This window comes from Acyrthosiphon pisum, chromosome A2 (genome assembly GCF_005508785.2).
Source record: "Acyrthosiphon pisum isolate AL4f chromosome A2, pea_aphid_22Mar2018_4r6ur, whole genome shotgun sequence".
NCBI lineage: Eukaryota > Metazoa > Arthropoda > Insecta > Hemiptera > Aphididae > Acyrthosiphon > Acyrthosiphon pisum.
This window is the reverse complement of record NC_042495.1, coordinates 36,036,396-36,057,273: the sequence shown is the minus strand read 5'-3', so window position 1 is coordinate 36,057,273 and position 20,878 is coordinate 36,036,396. Positions and strand designations below refer to the sequence as shown.

The 20,878-nt window shown below is 29.2% G+C and overlaps 2 protein-coding genes and 1 long non-coding RNA gene across 5 annotated transcripts; 1 reads left to right on the top strand and 2 right to left on the bottom strand.

Annotated features, from left to right (window-relative positions):
• The first annotated feature begins 372 nt into the window (after positions 1 to 372).
• LOC103310843 lies at positions 373 to 4,273 on the top strand. The gene is made up of 2 exons (XR_511205.3): positions 373 to 711; positions 4,131 to 4,273. It is a non-coding gene; the product is annotated as an uncharacterized LOC103310843 (long non-coding RNA).
• Positions 4,211 to 20,617, bottom strand: LOC100162861 (mitochondrial genome maintenance exonuclease 1). 3 transcript variants are annotated; one of them, XM_008190246.3, is made up of 6 exons: positions 20,161 to 20,617; positions 10,577 to 10,862; positions 10,242 to 10,481; positions 5,439 to 5,652; positions 5,183 to 5,315; positions 4,211 to 4,400 (listed from the first exon to the last, which is right to left on the bottom strand). In XM_008190246.3, exons 2-6 carry the CDS (start codon positions 10,809 to 10,811, stop codon positions 4,254 to 4,256), a joined length of 969 nt encoding a protein of 322 aa, XP_008188468.1. In that variant the 5' UTR covers positions 10,812 to 10,862; positions 20,161 to 20,617; the 3' UTR covers positions 4,211 to 4,253. The 3 variants fall into 3 exon arrangements, with proteins under 3 accessions (XP_008188468.1, XP_029346659.1, XP_016664249.1); XM_029490799.1 differs by lacking the exon at positions 20,161 to 20,617 and adding an exon at positions 17,600 to 17,715; XM_016808760.2 differs by lacking the exon at positions 20,161 to 20,617 and adding an exon at positions 11,374 to 11,496.
• Positions 16,268 to 17,712, bottom strand: LOC100159545 (disks large-associated protein 5). The gene has a single exon (XM_029490798.1). The coding sequence runs from the start codon at positions 17,672 to 17,674 to the stop codon at positions 16,643 to 16,645; it is 1,032 nt and encodes a 343-aa protein (XP_029346658.1). The 5' UTR covers positions 17,675 to 17,712; the 3' UTR covers positions 16,268 to 16,642.
• Positions 20,618 to 20,878: the final 261 nt, after the last annotated feature.

The window sequence follows — 20,878 nt, the reverse complement described above, 5'->3', positions numbered from 1 at the left end:
CCTTAATTTTTCTTAGGTATTGATATATTTTATGATTCACACGATAAATTATCCCCCCAAAGGCCGGAACTTTTCAAATTAGTCCTAACTAATTACTATTATTAATATTTTTTTTTGTCACGTCTTCGTCACGTCCTGCTATCAATCCTGATAGCCTATTTTACAATAAATTGTATACAACGCGAAACCTACAGCAGGCACACTCATAGTATCGTACAGCTAACGGCGCTGGCGCATATCCAAAACCCTAGGGTAATTATAGACATGGTGCACCACATACACACACACACACACACACACACACACACACACACACACATACATACATACATACGGTATGTATACATTATACATACACACACATTACACATGATATGCACGTCCACGTTCGGTGGTCCAACGACGTTCGTGCACATCGACGCATACGCCTGTCGTTATTCTTTGGGCGCAAATAACGTCGTATAATATTACAATAACGACTAATAAATTGTTGTTATTATAAATATTATAATTATTATATTATCATCATCATCGTACGCAGCTCTGCTTGGTCGACGATCTGCGAAACTTAAACGAAGCCGACTCGGGACGAAACATGGAGGCACTGTTGGAGGAAAGGATTCAACTGTTGCAGGACCGCATGAAAGCGATCACTGCGCAGCGAGAACAAATCGAACAAGCTAATCGCGGGCTAGAGGAGGAGCTCAACAAGTAAGTTCAATCTCTAATTGTCGTGCACATGCGCCTACACACTTAAAAAGGTATTTTTCCGAAGGTTAATGGTTTATCCCTCAACCCCAGAGATGACCAACTTTTTTTTACCTTTGGTGGACCAAGAATTTAAACGTTTTCTTTTAAGATTTGATTGAATATGATTTTGAATATAATATTGGTGCAGGATAATTTTAACTTAGCGTTCGGGCAAAACGACTATGCGATAGTGTTATTTCTATTATTAAACAACGTATAACGACGATAATGCTACGACACAGTTTCATGTCTGATTAACAACGTATGTAATCGACAATAAGGAATAGGAAAAGAAGAAATATTTATTAAATATATTTTATTTCATATACGTTTTAGATTAGACTGAATTAATTTTATTTTTCAATACTTTATTTAATACTTTTGTGGGCCGGTGAATAAATTATCGCGTGCCGTAATTGGGTTTGCTCTTTGTGTCCAATAGGTGGACATTTAAGTGACAATGAAATATTATGTAGGTATATGCAAGTAACATTCGTCAAAGTAACCGATAGAAATGAATAATCCGATAATCGTATATATTATTATGCTCAACCGAAGAGAAAAAAAACTGCAGTTATATATTAATACAATAAATTGATCAACGCAGATACGTTCGATAAGGATCACGCGGTTCTTTTCCCATACATAAATAACACTATATTTCAACGTTCGTATAATGTAATATATTGCACGTGGTGTAGCATACTTCCTGGCAGTTTAATAAAAGTGCTGCACAGCCGCTTACTACCTGAACCATCTCAGAATCAAATGTTTATTGAGTTTTGCGGTATAGGATATTGCGTTTGAAAAATAATATATTTCTTTATAGGTAAACCGTAAAATAATATTCGTACAAATATAATGTTCCAAATAAATATGTAAGTAATATTAACATCGTAAACCTGCCATGATGATAAAACGTAATGATCGTCCAATGTATCAACCTATGTACGGAACGTGTTCAAAAATATTCAAATAGAATTTTGACCCGATTTCATCATTTCATCGCTGCTTACTATAGTGGATAACTACTACTACCTAGTAATTAAATATAATATAATTGATATAATTATAAACGTTTATTCCTGTCTACTCGTTGTCACTTATTTAAATATTATTATTACTACAGTGCAGTTTTCGTAAACAGGACACGGGTCATTATCGGATATTAACAATAATAGCCAATAGGTAGTCCATAATTTGCCTATGATAATTAATGTAGTAGGTATGTGTATTCATATAAAGATTAAAGATATAATGTCGAATTCACATCACACACAACTTTACAAGTAGAATCTTTTTCGAAATTCATTTTCCTGAATAAAGTGCTTTATAAAAACCAAAGATTAAATTGAGAGATATTGATTAAACATTACATTATGGCGTCTTCAAAGGCCAAAATCATTACAGAACTATTTATCAGTTATTCTGTACGTAATTTATCCGTACACGGTAAACCTACTAGAATCTTACAATTTATTATTTATCGGTTATCTTCAGAAGCACATTATAGAGAACCAAATAGAAACAAAGAACTCGCTCTACTGTATAATAGGTATAGAGTGTATCACTGAATTGAGAATGTCATTGTAATTGATATGTTATATTTGAATTTAATGACAATTATTAATGAATCATTGAATACGAAAAACGATTCTGAGGTTTTAGACGGTGGTCTGCTTATATATTACCCAGTATATTTTGTTATATATTTATATTTCTATTAATACGGTAGGTTGAATCTAATGTTATCAGAAACCACCCTCAAGAAGTTAAAAATCGACGAATTGTTTACTGCCCTAAAAAATAACGACGAACAGAAAAATAAAAATAAAACACATACAGCATCATTGTAAAACCAATACATTCATTGCTTCGTTTAGAATCTAAAATTGATGTTTATTACAAAATCATACAATTTCGCTAAGGTATTCATCGTTGCACACCTACTTAAATACCGATGCGTAGTATTTCAGCAAGTACTGATAAATTGGTTCCATTACGATTTGCAAATAACAGTGAGAATATAGAAAGAAAAGAGAAAAAGCGACATTTTATTATTGTTGTGGTACCTACCTAACGAAAATGACACAGACGTGACGGGATTTATTCGAAAGTCTGAAGCTTTTAGCTCCGTTTAAAATCCCTCATTATTAAATTGTTTCATTGAACATATATTACAACAAATATGCAATGCAAAATGCTAAATAGACAAATTCCTGAATGTCTACATTTGAATTATAACAAGAAATTACGTTTTAAAAGTACCTAATACATTATACGTACGTACCCTTATCCACCTTAATCTATCCAATCATTCATCATAGTAAAATGTCTCGGATGATTTTTATGCAAAAAGAAATATCATGATCTCAGTTATGTTTTAGTTTCATTATTTTCAATGTATTATTAACTAATCAATAAAATCACTTTACTGTGTATCAATGCACTAAAATATTATAATGGTCATTAAGTCTTCGATATTATAAAATTATTGTAAATAGTGTATTTTATATACTTGAAAAATGAAACAACTATAATATCCTTATATTATATTGATGTAATGTGTGCTTAAACCACAACCAAGTGAATAAAGAAGTAAAAAATAAATAAAAATGATTTATTCGAATCATTTAAGGTGTTGTTTTATTGAATCGGCGACAAAATAATTACTGAAAGAAAACGTGCAAGAGTTGAGGACAAAGACTTTAAAATAAGCTGTAGAAGAGAATAACTAATAAAAAGTTGAAAAACAAATATTTTATTAAAACGCATATCGTAATAAATAAATAAAAGTATAAAATATCTATTGTTGTTGAAACAGACAATACATTTTGAATAATAGACTTTTCTTTAAATAAGAACTCAATTAAAAAATATTTTTTTAATTAACTTAGAAAAAACTATATTATTTACGTAAATGAAAGTAATTTATGTTACTAAGAATCCTTATAAATTACATCACAATCATTAACTTAATCTTAAAAAATAGAATATATGTACATACTATTACAGTATTACATAAGTATACCGTTACCAAACACATTTTATGAAGAAAAAATAATATATGTATGCAAGAGGTACTTACAAGTTAAATGTGACAAAATAAAATTGTACTGTCAAAACCCTATTGTTTTTAAAAATATAAAAATACCTAATAAAAAAGTTAATGAGCAAAAAAAATAGTATACTGTTTTATAGCTTGGATTTTTTTTTTTTTATTTAGTACCTAGATTTTTACATTACCTACATAACTATACCTACATAAGATTAATACATAAGATTAATATCACAATATTACGAAATATTACGCATAACAAGTTGCGTATATTCATGAATTATTTTTCGTATTATTAATGTTTGATTTATTTTGTTTTCAGGCTCAGTAAGAATTTTGTGAAAATTACAAACAATGTCAAAGTTACGGATGAAACAGAAGAAGAAAAAACGAATTAATCAGTTCCTTGATGTATTCAATTATATTAATTGAACTATAACAATAATTACTTAAAACTACTTTGAATTTGTTTGTATTTATTCAGTCTTCCCATCCAAATCTTCCAATAATCGAGGCACGCTTGTTTTGTCAGTTTAAAAACATTGGCCGGATGACCGTCGCTATACGCGACGACTACTAATCCTTCTTCAACCTAAATAAAATTGCATGATATATTAATAATTGTAAAAGCTTTTGATACGGCAGCTGCACATCTATACAGTAATTAGTACTATCACGATACGTATATAGACGAAAAGATCGTTGCTTAAAATAAGGTATATGGATAACCTAGAAAAACGTATTTCGTGTATATAATAACAAGTATATTACACAAAAACAATTTCCTTGTGTCTAGTGTAAATACTAGACGAAACTTAAATAACGAAAGCTCTGTTCACGCTGTACGGCGTACAGCACTGCCTATCTCCAATATCATAACCACCTTAAATTACGGCTATTTTTTGGCCCAAGAGATTTTTTTCAAAGTCCGAAAAATGTATCACGGAACACGCGTATAATTTGGCGAGTAATCCACTAAATTTTCCCCGGGGCCCATAACTCATTCGAAAATAAAGTAGGTGTATCGTGTACATGGCGCGTATCATATATTCTATTATGCCAATAACAACAACACGCTCGAAACATACCGAAAAAAAGTTGCGCTTCATAATTAATATTTTATAATAGTAAAAAAAAAAAATAATAACGTCTGAACATGAACACAACTTTGTAAAACGCGAATTCGGACAAAATCATCACCATCGTCCATTATTTTTTATACATCGAAGTTTGAAAGTAACTGCGTATAATGAACCTATATATTATGTATACATATAGTAAACGTAATTAATTATCAGTGAAAAAAAGCTTTTTTCTAAAAATCTAAAATTAATTAATTCAACATAAATGTAGTACCTAGGTACAATGATTTACCTTAAAGTCATAGGAAATGTCGTTATTCACAGCTCCCATATAAGCTGCCAATTGAATAGGAGCGTCGTACGTCGCCTGCAAACTGGATTTATCACGTGACGACTTCTTCCATTCGATTACCACAGGAGTGTCTCTGTAAAACACGACAAGTAATAATTATTGCAGTTTAGGTATATGATTATCGATTTGAGGTATGTACGTTAAAAATACTGGTTTTGTCAGTTATTATATTATATAGGTAATAACTAGGTATTACTTGTAAAATGCAACGCAATCCACGATGCCTCTGTACGACAAAGCGTCGTGCACGACCATTTTTTCCACTAGAATCGGTTTCGAAACGTTTTTTAAAACTGCATCCAAACTTTTCCAACAGTTTTCTACTTCGTCGTAATGGCTTACATCCAGCTGGTGACCGGTTAAATGTGACTGTATTTTAGTATGCATAGCACTTCCCATGGCCATTAGTTCTGAAAATTGTATAACGGCTTATATACTTATAATAATAGTACCTAATAGAAACGTTTCGTTCACAACGGTTCTGTTTGTATAAAACTTGCATTTAAAATATGCTACAGGTAAGTTATAGTTACCTACAATAAATTACATATGAGACTACTCTTTGATGTGTGGTCTGCCTATAAAGTTTCAGTTTTCCGACATAATATTTCTTATCGATAAAATATTATTTCTATTAAAATGTATACAAAATTATTTTTTTTTTAAACTATTACTAGCTATTGCTAATAATATAATTAAAATCCTGTATCAATATAAAAATTAATTATTTTAAAAACAGTTTGGGAAAGCTCAGTCTGCGAGCGTGCTGAATTTCCGGTTTCTAAACGTAATTTTAAACAACACCGCCACAATAAGCTATAATTCCATATCATATTTTTTAAAAATAACTATTTGATTACCTACCTTTATATTTTGGTACCTATTTTTTTTATATTGGCTTCAATGAATCAATATTAAATACTCATATTTTAATATTTTTTAAAATAATACCTTCAGGTTAGTATGATGGTAAGAATTAACTTTGAATAAAACCACGGTTATGAGATCTTAATATAAGGTAACTAATGGACGGACAGGCATAACGGGGATACATAAGATGTTCTAGACTTGCGCTAAGAACCCTAAAAAGCGCAAATCACGCCGTTATGAAAAAAAAACTATAACGATGACGGATAAATTTTAATTTTTGGTATTAATAAAATCAATATAGTTAATAAAAAATAAGTATAATGTATGCTTAAATGTTTGGAAAAAATTATAGCTAACAATTTTAGTAGCTGTAGCTTATTTCCATAGTAAAACGCGTAATCCGCGTATAACCTAACCCAAAATAATTAATGTCCCCAAAACTTGTAAAGGGTTAGGGCATAAAACTCGTCGAAACCATAAAACTGACATCTGTATTTCAGTTCAACCATAACAAACCAAATAAATTGAAATACGCAATTTTTAAATGATTTTTTAACAGTAAGTGTATATGGTTAGCAAAAATTGGCTGATAAAAAGAAACCACTCATTTTGTTGACACTTTTTGTTACAGAAAAAAAATGCATTCAAAAATTCCAGCGACTTATCAATTAGTGCATAAAACATTCCATTTCATATCTACAATTAAATGTCAGATGCAAGGAGGTACTGGAACCTAACTTAATATCTGACGATTTGTAAGGGTACCAAGAATTTATAATACAAGTATATTATAGAGAAATCATAGTCTGGGTTGTAGTTTTTATTTAATTCCTTTTATTATAATTCAGGTTAAACAACATTATCTTAAGAGTTACCGGTATCGTAAAAAATTAAGTGATAGTACATCGAATTTGTTGAGATTTCACTGAATAATGTAAGGGGGCGGTAGTACTTATATATTTTAATTTTTATAACTAAGTACTAAATACACCTACTAGAGTATTCATTTGAATTTCATCTTTCTCATCTGAGAATAATTAATTGTAGATAATATAGAAGTACGATAAATATTTTATATTCTCAAAATCAAACTCGAGTGGAATTCCAAGTAAGAGCACTTCAGAGTTTCCTGTATAGTAAGCAGTTCTTGCATATAACGTACTTATAACTAGGTACGATCGTTCAAAACGAATAACTTAACACAAATATGTAATGTGATTTCTATTTTTTCCATCGTTAATACGTAATAACACACAGCTATATAATATGCAACTATAGTATTTTGCCGTATTTTACAAAAACAGCATTTTATGGACTGTCCTATACTGTATCTATTTCAACTCCCAGATATTTCTCCGTCGTGTTTTTCCCCAAATAAGTTCCGTCGGGAATAATCTCCGTCTCCACGCCCCCTTTTTTATGAGTATTTTCAAAGCCAACGAGACGATACCTGCTACAGCAGTTACAATTAAATTAAACGATTTTACATTTGTGATTAAAACGGCTCACGCCGCTGCGCATATCGAATTATACTGCGCGCAATATAACAGTGTTGAAAATAGTTTTGGAACGCATTTAACACCTATACTGATCGACATAATATTCAAGAGTGGCGCGTGTGTTATTCATGGACAATATTATTAATGTACAGATTAATATTTAATGCCCCCCGTGGCATTATATTATTATTTAATTTCGACAAACAGTCCGATCAGCCGAAGACTGCAGCAGACGAGTGCCGCTGTAAAAAATAATTGTTTGATTAGAATTATTTAGAGGTCAATTCGCAAAGTTCGTACAACTTTGAACTAACGGCGGCTAGTTGAAGCAAAATTATTATATATGGTTATAATTATTCAGTACTGTGGCATAACAGCTGGTAATGTCTATTGACTATACATTTTTAAGCATATTGAACTATATTATGTTATGCACTTATTTTAATTGCGTAAACAAATTTGCATTTTCCGTGAATCTTACTAGATATATACCATTGGTACATCGTTACTTGTTTAGATTGTATACATTTCGTAGAAGTTATATCGCCATCGTGAATTTAATTCTGATTACCTATGTATTTACCTACGTCATATATATAATACCTACTATTATTATATATTATACAATAAGAGTAGGTACCAATATATTATTATGAGTGCGACTCCACTCAGAATTCACCCCGGTGGGTCAATACCCACACCGGCGTTAAATTATAATAATGTTGAATAATAATGTGTGTATTGGTTTGCTTGTTTATTTAGGTGGTCTGCAAAATTTTAACATAAAGCCGCTTCAAGTAAGTGAAACCATAAACTGTATAATGTATAACGATATACCCGCGATATTAACTGAACACTTTAAAATATCTTCTCTTCAATTTTCAAATATTATAATATAGAAGAATCATCCGATTACTAGGTAAAAAAATAATATTATTATTAAAACAAGAAAAATTTCCTGACTTGGCAAAATAATGAACTGTAATAAAATATATACCGGGGTCATTATTTCAAAGGCTGCACAATATACTGCGAGAATTAATAGTAAATGCAATATAAAGGTACCTAATGCAGTAAAAAATTAATGACATACTTTGACGATTTATTACAAAAGTCTAGTCGATTTTATTTTACTTTTAAATGGTTTCAATACCTAGTTTAATTAAAAATCTCGATATCCGATTAGATTATATGAGCACTAAATACTGACAGCTAATATGATATAGGTATAATATAATTATTATAGTTCTCGTATATGTTGAAAAAATGTCTATAGTATATAGTGTCTACAATATAATAAATTTTACATTATTTTTATTAAACAGAATTAAATTATTTTGAAAAGCAAAATTTGGCTATTTAGTATATCATAGTATATACCGCGCAATATTCACCGATGCATTATTATATTATTCCCGACAGTATATTAGATTTACGGCGTTAAATCGAATTTTCAAATAATAAAATTATTTTTTCATCCGATATCGAAAACAAAATAGGTATTATTAAATATTCCTTTTATATAATATAACGTATACATCCGCGTATAAATGCAATATAGAAGCAGTGGTGTAATTAGAAAGGGGAATGAAATATGAGGTTCTATCCCTTTTGAGCCCAGTAAATACAGTGTGATACAGGGTGATTGTTTTAACCATAAACACTTGTTATTTCAAATACCTAGGTACTTTAATTTATAACGTTTCGTTAGAAAATAACGATTTCCCAAATTGCATAGTTCAAGATGAGTAGTGTTTTTGATTTTTGTTCGACTAAAGTAGAAATATTTATTGATTAGATATTGAGGAGGCCATTATATTGTCAGTGGGTTCACAGAACAAAAATGAGATTTGCAAAAAATGTACCTAATACAGTATTAGTAACTCTTCGAAATAATGAGTGTTCAAAGTTAAAAACAAGATAACCGTGCATAGTAATATATTAAATACCTATAAAGTTGTTGGTACCTATAAATTATAATAATTATTATATCATTTTTATCTTATCCACTCAAATCCCATTTTCTGTAACTGAAAATAAGTATTATAATAGTTACCTATGTCATAATGATAAATGATAATATTAATACATAGGTACTTTACATAATTAAATCGAGTAATCAGTAAAAACCCGATCATGAGAAAAGATTAAAACTTATTAATATTCAATTCTTGTATACATTTTTATTCTTGTGATAAAAATGTATAAGTGAGATAGTACATTTTATGAGGATTTTTCTTTAGTTTAATAGTTCAATAAAATATAAAATAAGAAAAAATCGTAAAATGAATTTTAGTCAAAATTGAAATTCAACAAACAACTTGAATTACATAACTTAAAATATAAAATGTATACTTATATATATTTATACTACTAAGTTGATATATATTTTTAATCTCACACATTCTTTTTCATCGTTAATAGAAATATAAAACAATTTATATTATTATAAAGACATTTTCCGAATTTTATATAAGCTGCCAATAAAATGTTTTTCTTTTCGTTCGACTTCACAATAGTTACAGCACTAATTCAGATGTAGGTATAGTACTTAAGTATAGCAGATACCAAATTATATATTTTTCTAATCATAAAAAAGTTAAGTTGCTTTTTTAAAACACAAATGTTACCTCTGCTGTATTTATTAAAACCGTCTTCTCCCAGCTTTTCAATCATACTCTTTTTCCAATTTTCTAAAGCTGCTTTTGACTTCTCTGACATTGTGGTATTAAGAATGTTTGTTACCGAAGGTATATCACGTTTAGGGGTTTCGTGTATAATCATTTCGGATGGCATTTCGGCGGTGAGCTTTCTGTAGTATTCTTGGTTTAAATTCTGCTTTGAATCATTCACCATACTACTGATACCATCTATAAATTACATTGCATAAATTGTATTATCGGTAAGATAAACATTTAAATTAAAATGATGTGTTTATAGACGGCTGCAAGCAAATTCCTCGTACCTTCCATCGTCGGTTTGATCTGTGACTTTAAGCGATTAAGATAATTATTTTCTTTTTCCTTCTCGTCGCCCACGATTTTGTCTGCGAGTTTCAAACGGTGTTTTCGCGTTTTGTTCGTCTCTAACAGATCACCGAATAGCTGCTTTGTATCTTTATTCATTTTTTTAAACACGGTGCCCAGATCTTTTTTACAATCAGTCGTTTTAAAACGTAACAAAGTCCATATCCCAATCATATTTAATCCGATATAGTGACTTAAAATCGTATAGGTCTAGGAATACAGCACCTACACAACCAATTAAAACAACAAAAATATTAAAATAATAATTAAGACAGTAACAATACACAGTTTATGATATAATAATTATAAATCACAAAAATGCATTAGTGCATTACATTAAATTTGTAATAAATGTATTTTTGGGGAAATTCAAGGTAACAAATTAATTTAAAAAACTAAAAAGAGTATCGGAAACAAGAGCGAATCGTATTTTTTTCATAATTAATGAATTAAATTCTGTTATTTTGCTTGACGTAATGACGTTCCGTGTCAAAACTTACTACAAAAATGAAAAATTCAAATAATTTTAAACTTGAAATTATCCATGTATCCGTTAGGTACTCTCCCCTCTATAGAACGTTCACGTAAAGTAACGTAAATTAAAATAATAATAAAATATATTATATTTATAATTTTTAAATTAAATTTGACGGACAAAATATGCCCGAGTTACCTAACTATATAGTTTGAAACTATTATAAACAATTTTTAATATTTTAACTCTTTAAGTACCTACCCACCGCTACAGCGAAGTTGACATTTTCTCAAAGTTTTATCTTTTAAGTAGGTTAAGTTATAAGACATATTTAATATTTATCGAATATACCGGTTGAAACGTAACACACACACACATTATTTAAAAAATTATTGATGTTTTTGAAAATATTTGTTTTTAGATTTTAAGTTGTTGAAAACAATATTTTTTCAAAATATTTCATTTAGAGTAAATTTAAGAAATATTTTTGTGGATAGATATACATAAATGTTATAAATTCAGAATTGTATTAACCTACATAATATGTTTACTACTGAAATATAATGGTCAATAACAAATTTATTGAACATTTGCAGGACGTGTATAGTGTCATGTACCCAAGTACCTCTATGTGTGATAATTATTACTTTTATTATTTTTTTTTTACTATTGTTTATTTTAACATTAAAACCAGATGAATGTTCATAAAAATTCGATATATCTGTAAATGTACCTATTTCTTTCCACCATATCAGGTTACAATATATTAAATTATTCATTTTGTGTGCACATGAATCGCATCGGTAATTTTTTTCTAAGTTAATATTGTTTTAACCTCGTTGTTATTGCAGACACATAGGTACATAAATTATAATTAATGTACATGCACGTCATTATTCATTCGAATGGGCATATTAGTATATGTAACCTACATATTATGTACCTACATCATATATGTATATGAATTAATTATAATATATTATATAGTTAATTACATATAATATATTAATATCTACCTATATTAAACCTTCAACCTATTAAAAATATAATTTGTGATTAATTAATAAGTAATAAAAAATACTAATATTAAATCATATTTTTGTCCGTCGTAAATTCGATATAAGCGTAGTGTCGTCTTCACGGTACGAGTATGTTACCAGCTATAATTGAATTAACATTTTGAAACAAAAAACCTATATTTTTTATAACAATATGGCTAAAAAGTAAAAACCGAGTAAAAAATTATCAAAGGCCACAAAAAAGGATTAATTTTGTTTTACTTAAGTTATGAAATATGCCTATACGCATACCTAGGATAGTAATTAGGTAATTCATATTTTATTTTTGTACGACAAACATGTCCAACGGACTTCAATTTATAGTAAAACTACAAATTGATACTGCAGTAGATTGTACACTGAAAAGTGTAGTTGTACGTAATGATTTAAGAAATACTGGTCTCACATCAACAAACATAACGAGCACAAAAATGTTCTTGTTAGGCATGGATTAGCTAAGTATATAATATGTAGGTTTTATATAAATTATAAATTTACGACGCGAATTACACAAAATTGCTTTGCGGCCCAAAGGTTGCCGACCCCTGATCTATATAATAAACGTATTACGTAGCTAGTAATATTCGTGTACCTATATGTACATGTTATAGTTATATATGTAATCTCTATATACTATACGTATTTTTACGCTCGATTGAGGGCATCAGCTTCACAGGTGTGCATATTATTATAATATAGGTACGTGGTAGTATTTCGGACACGCGAATATTATTAATTTTTGCAGTCTACTAAAAAACGATTTTAATAGAACATAAACGTTACATGTCTCGGAGTAGAGGTAGGTAGAAATCTATTTACGATTTCGGCGATGAGGTTAATTCACGGCCAATAGGTAGGTGTTATCCGACAGCGCATACACCGCACACATTAAACTCACAATAAATTATTATGTTTTGACTTTTCCAATAAATATGACTTTTTTTGTTTTTTCGCCTACGAAAACATTTCAGCGACGTCCCTATCTATAAACGTATGCATGTAATATTATGAATAGGTATCTGGTCAACCTCACTAATATCGTTGGACGTCGGTTTTATGTTTACGCCGCCGACGCGATTTGCGATGTATACAGTAAGTACATATACTGAGTATAATATAATATCGAAAATATCTGACAATTTACATACCTACCTAGTTTAAAGTACCAAATTTCGATGAAAAACTGTCAGATATCCGTGAAATAAACTGTACTGCAGTGTAGGTTATACAGAGGAAAGAGTCTGGTCGCCCACCAGTCCAATTATAAACTGCATTTTTTCGCCACATTAAACATTTAGGTACAATATACGAGTATAATCAACACTGACAAAAATTTATGTATTGTATAATAAAATCCTGATTGCCCGCACTTGTCATATAATTGTGTGTATACGTACTCTACGTGCGACGCTGGCCAACCCCTGTACGCATATTGTTAGGGACGTTCTCGAGGAGGTTGTGGGTCATACCAACTACCAATATTATGTTTTGAGAATAGCTATAGGAAAGGAGCAGTGTTATTTTTAGATTCCAATATATTTTATATCTGAAATGGTCAGGTGAGGCGAATCATTCCGTCGAAAAAATATGTAGGTACATATAAATTATACTGCCCAAACTCCATGATTGTAACATTTTTTTTTTGAAATTTTTATCATTGAGCCTATTATAAATGTAAAATTGCTACTTATGCAGTTATACCATAAAACAATTATATATTCAAACATTAATTTACATTAAATAGAAACATCAGATAAATATTTAAATTTTGTATTACAATTTTTGAATCATAAGACGATTGATGTGTGTATGATGTAAGTGTTTACAAGTTTGTTATTATACGTAGCTACTTGTTTATGTCTGTAATTGTTTTTAACCTTGCCAGACTTAATTTAATGAATTTATGGTCAGAAAGTTAATATTTCTTCTACAATGTTTAGATAGCTATAATAATATAAGGTATTTATTTTATACTTATATAATATTTCTATGGAACTACGCGTATAGAAAGTATAACATACCTACCTAGCAATAATGTATTTTTTCGCCAACTAAAAAAATTAAATACTATAAAGAACATGTTTCAATTCAAAAAACCTCAGTGGTACATTTATAATTTATTTATTTATGTCATTGTAAATTGCGTGAAAGCAACTTCTGACTTTGAGTTTCAACAATCGTCAAAAAAAAAACAGAAAAAAAATCTCTAACAGTACCTAGGTATCAATAATATTAATTGTAAATACGTCATACAATCACCTAAACTCTAATGTTTAACCAGTCCTGTAAAGTATTTAAGTAAAAGTATTTAAATACTTTTTTTAAGTATTGAATAACTTTTTAAATACTTTCAGCATGAAGTATTTTAAATACTTTTTTTTGTATTAAATACTTTTTGGTATTGAATATTTTGGTTTTTTATTTCGAACATTTTATTTTTATTCGAAATAATTGGTTGGAAAAATATTATTGTCAACTACAATAATAGAATAATAATTTTATTTAATATTCTGTATATCTGTGTTAGCCGAAGCCCAAAGGTTTGTGAAAACCAGATTTCTAAAAAAAGTTATTGAATATTGAATAACAATATTCCCTTTAAAACTATTAGATAACTATTAGATTACCTACTACCTATGTGTTTATATTACGATAATTAGAAACCTACTTTAAAAACCAAAAGTATTTGAAAAGTATTCCAGATACTTTTTCAAAGTATTTGAGTAGTATCTTAAATACTCAAAAAAAAATGTATTTGAGTATTTACTCAAGTACTTTTTAAAAGTATTCTTTACAGGACTGTGTTTAACGTAGTTATATAATAAACGTATAACTATACGTAAGTAATAGTATTAATTGAATAATATAACACCAAATAAAGGAAACAATTCTTAGAGCATTTAGTACGAGATTTAGTATAAAATCATTCCTGTATAACACGTATTCCTTCAAACATGTGTCATCATATATAAATATATGCCAAAATATTAAAATTACAAAAATTATAATTACATGAAATCGTAAAATATATACATTTGAGTACGTACTAACAATATATTTAAAATATATTTATATAGGTATAACATACACTATACAGTATGTAAATTAAATGAAATCGAAATGTATAAATAACGTGGGTTAAAATGAGTGTTATCATTTTTTTTTTTTTTTTAAATCATGTATTTTTAACTTGAACAGTTGAACTTTAATATTTTAACCAGTGTAGACAGGCTTTTACAATTAAAGTACCTCCTCTATATTATATATAAGCAGTTACCAGTGTTGGGCCAAATCTATTATTAACCAATGATTAAAGTTTATAAGGATTATATTATCTACAATTTGAATTCTATAAATTTAAAAAAATATACATTTATTCAAATTGTCAATACTGTATGGATCAATATATTATGATGATACTAGGTATACTAATACAAATTTTAAATGTATTTCAAATTTTTACAATTTAAAAAATTAAATTATTCTAAATAAACTAAATCGATTTGGTCGAAACTAGTTTTCCGTTTTCTTTTAATTTTTTGTTTGTTTTTCACAATACTTTTAAAAACTATTGTGAATTTTCTAATTTTACCTTTCAAAAGTAACAACTAGATTCACTTTTACATTGTAAGAATGGCCCTAAGTCTCCCCAAGTCAATGACATTATTTTAAAGAAAATTTACTGAGTAATAATAACCCACATTTATTATAATATTGTTGTGATTTTTTAGTTTAGCTCAATGAAAAATAAAAAAACTAAAATGTTAGTTTACACGGTACTTTAAACTCTAAAACAGCCAACTATAAAAATAAGCCCTTAGGGATAATTTAGAATTAGATAATAATTTTAAACGATAAATTATTTATTTCCATTAAGTATCTGCTTATTATATATGTACCAGTTTTGAACATTAGGCAGGAGGTAGATCAAATTAAGGAGTACAGGTACTATAATAAGAGTAGGAATTAAAATTCCTTATATAATGTTAAATAATAAATATACTCCAATATATTGGATAAGAAAATAACTTATACATAAAATATGATAGTAAATGAAATACTTAGGTAGGTAAATAAATATTGAGCAAAACAATAAATTATAAATAATAAAAATAAAAAACGTTTTAATTAATTCAATTTTAGTTATTTTGTTCATATACAATTTTAATTTTAAAATTTGTCTTATTTGTTATATCTTATTCTATGTTTGGTAATACAAAATGTATATTAACTATAAGTGCACTTGTTTATTAAAGTTAAAAATACTCAATCAACATAAATAATCATAATGTATTAACAATTTGTTTTAAATTTTGATAAAATTTGTTTAAAAATTTAAAACAATGTTTTTACAATAATGCAAGTGACATACTATACAAAATATATAAATTAAAAAGTTAAACAATTACTAATTAAATATTATAATACTCATTAACACATAATATTACAGTATAATCTTTACATACTTATAATTAAAAAAATATAATATCATCACTTTTTAAGTTTTTCATTGCCTTGCGTTGTTCTTCAATGGCTTTTCTTCTAGCAGCATCATATTTTGAATTTAAAACCACTGGTTTTTTTGGTTTCGTTTTTACTTTAATAGTTTTGATAGGTTTTTCTTTGTTTTGGTCTTCATCATCAGGCCAACCTTTATTACTTATATCAATAATTTCTCGCATTTCAGTTTTCACCTGTTCGACTTGTATTTTGACCATATCCCAAAACCCTTCTAAATCATTGTTTTTGGGTCTGGATACATCATTGAGTGGACAGGATATATTACTCTCACATAAACCGAGGAATTGTTGAATTTTTTTGGACATTAACAGATTTGATTTACCAACGATAGCTTGAATACGAGCCTGGCCATTTTCAGGAGCAGTTGGTAACAAGCATTCTACCTGTGATATTAATTTTCTTATTGCATCACATTCTAAGTTAACTAATTTAATGAAGTAGTGGCCGCCATTAACTTCTATATCACTACCATTTGTGATTTGTGAAGGTTTTATTTTTGGGGGTGGTGTATTATGATTTATTACTAATTTTGCCCGAAATTGGGGGTTGAGCAATTTCAAGACGGGCAAATCATGTCTGTCAGGTGTATGTTCTCTATGTATTACAGTTGATTTAGGAATGTTGTTCAATCTTTTTTCCTTAGGTGACACTTTAACACTAGAACCGTAAAGTCTTTGAATTGTATTTATAACTACTGAGTTGGCTGATTCAGTCCTATAATCAACTGTATCAGTAATTGAACATTTCGTCATAATATTTTGGTCTTCCATGTTACTATTAGCTGTACGTACATTGATAGGACTACAATCCCTAGAGCGACTCTCACGTTTCTTGCTATCGTACTGTGTTAAGGATGATGTATAACCATTTATAGATCTAGATATGTTGACATATGATGGAGACTTTACCTTGTAAGGTGGTTTTTTGCACGTTCGGATAGAATCGTCAATATAGCGGTCATCTGTTGCGTCTCTGGTACTCATCACTATCAAGATAGCACGCTGGTTTAATCACTTGATCAACTCCATCATTCCTGTTGAATTCACACAATTAAAATACCTTAGAAAAATGTATTTTCTGATACTTAAAATAATTGATAAATAAGATAGCCAGGTACTATAATATAATAATATTGTTAAATTGCAGGGATCGCCAACCTTATACAACAAGTGAGCTGCATTAAAAGATATTAAGTATCTGGTGATCGACCACTTTTTAACTAGGTAGGTATACCTATTATTTATATTATTAGATGCAGCATAATAATAAATTGTACATCTAAAAATATTCTTCTTTTATTATTTATCTATCTGAAAATTGTACGTTTTTCATCGCTAATAAATACTTTACTTTATATATAATGTTTAAGATTATGTACAAGTTTAACCGATATTGGAATAATTGATCTTTAATACGATTAACTCTTGCCTAGAGGAACAATCGGTTATTGAAAAACTAAATAAAACAAAACAAGATCATCCAAAGAATAATAAAAAATATTGCAAGAAATAGAACCAAAAATTTAAAATTTAATTAAATTTAATTCTTACAACCCTACATGAATGTATGAGTACAACAAATTTTATGATTTTATTAAATGAACTGTAAGGTACTGGAAGAAAACTGGCAGGTGGTTAAGTATTATGCATAGGTACTCAATATTACTGCTATCCACTTAAGATAATTTTAAACAAATACTTTAATAGAAAAGAATTTGTTTGTATATTTATGTTTATTTGTTTGATTTAATAATCATACAATATTGAAGTACTATATTAAAAGATACTTATTAAATTGTTTTTTATGAACAAAATACAAATGTATCAGAGGAACTTACGTTGAAATATTCTGTGTATAGTCTGGTATCTTTAAATTTTTTTCAAGTTAACTTGGTAGGTACTTCTAAAAATAATAATATGAAATGGGAAAAAAACAACTAGGTATTTTCTTTTCATAAAACTTGAAAGTTATCTTGACACACTAAATAACAATTAATAATTATACTAGTTGACAGTAAATATTTTTTAAATCCTTTGAAAGAGATTTCAATAAAATTATATACGTATTTGAAACTAGATTGCTTTAAAATAGATAGCGTTCAGACTGTTCAGAGCACTCTATGTTTAAGCAATTAACAATTGGGTAAAACAAAAATAATATCTTAAAATGGTAGGTAATAATATGTAAAATAAAAAATCTAGTAAAATGTTAAAATAATTTGGTTAATTTTTAAAAATTTGCTTTATTTATGTTTAAAAAGTTAAAAAAAATAGCTCATTACATCATGGCAAATAAGACAACTAGTGTTTAGGTACATGAAAAATATGATTAAGGGCTGTTCTTACAATGATCGGTTAAGACCTTACAATATTATGTACGCAATGATAATAGGTATCACCCATAGATATTTATGTTTGTTTTATTTATGTGGTGGTAAATATAAAAACTTTTATAATATATTATAATATATTATATTATATGACTTATGTTGAATCCGAGGTTAAATCTGAAGGCAAACTTAACCTTAAGAAAAATTTAAGCCTTTCATTTTGTATTACAGCAACAAAACCAAATTAAAATAGCCCAAAAACAAAGTAGGTAGTAGGTATATAATTTAGTACAGTGTTGTGAGAATTCAATCAATAATAATGGTGCATTGGATGATTGACAGACATTACCTATATAGCGATGAGCGTACAGACTGAACGTGTTGAAAATTTTGCGTCGGACAGGGTGGCAAGGCAAAGGGTGACAGGCGCAATTTTTTTCGACCAAACACAATACTTAACAGGTAAGAGCAGTGCAGTACTATAATACAACCTACTATAATATATATTACAAAACACGTAACGTGCATAATGTGTGGGAAGGAGTCAGTGGACCGTGAAAGTTGGCTTTGTTGACAAAACACACAACACACCCCAAGGGGCATCATTACCTTGGAGCCCACAGTCAGTGAGTTGCAGTGTTGGACGGCAACGGTCGCAATAGTAACTGCACAGAGCACACACAATAGACGACGCGCCACCGGGAAATTGATTAGGTAAAAGTCTCCCTCGAGGCGATGATCGACAGGAACGATCTATTATTACGAGACACGAGTAGGTACAATGATTTGTGTACACACAACACTGTGGCAGCGGCTACTATAGAAACTTAACCATTATGTACGTAAATTAGAGTGTCGCATGTGTGATGTGTGCGTGTGTGTGTGCGTGTGTGTGTAGGTAGGTAACAATTATGACATAATATCTATTATGTCTATGGTAACAATATTCTAACGGTTAATATTAAAATATTTTGGAAGGAGTACCTAGGCCGGAATGAAAAAAAAATTCGGTACGACAGTGAAATGGAGCGTCCGTAGACCCACGTCGGGGCCACAGCCTAGAAAGTTGAAACGAGTACGCACTAACGGAGATTTGGGTATAGTTGGGTGCATGTTACCATTAATCTTAAACGCACTTACTTGTTCGGCGATGACGAACACGGCTTTTCCCCGAAACTTCTAATGTTGATATTATTTTAGTCGGCAAGTATTTGGTCTTGGCGTGTGATAAGTCGAAGACCGACTACTATTCGCCAACTATTTCCGTGCGACGGACGACAGTCGACGAGTGACAACGACGACGATACTGAAACGACTCGTGACTCGTGAGCAGTGACTGGCGAGTGGCGAGTCACGATTTCGCGGATCGGTACTGTCCGATAATAAATAATAACAATATTATCGTTATTCGAAATATTTAAATTTGCGGCTATGACGGCAACGACTTATCGTCAATCGTCATCGTCATTATTATTATTATTATTACTATTATCGCTACCGATTTAATTATTATGATTGTTATATACTTATATTATATTTTAAAAGACACCTTAAATTTAACCTAAAATAGATAATACGAAATTCCTACACAATCTTACCTACAAAAAAAAGTAGTGGCTAGTATAATTGTTCGTCGGTCTCGGTCACGGCTGTGGATATCTATGCTACAATACGGTATACGGACAATTGGTCCCCGCATAAAAGTTACGTATGCGGACAATTGGTCCCCTTCATAATTTTATCCCCGTCTAATATATTTTTTCCTTGAGACAATCAACATTTTTTAGTATTCTAGCATTAAAAAACCAACTATGCTAAAAAAATATTTTGTATTTAACTTTTAAGCCAGTAACCAATT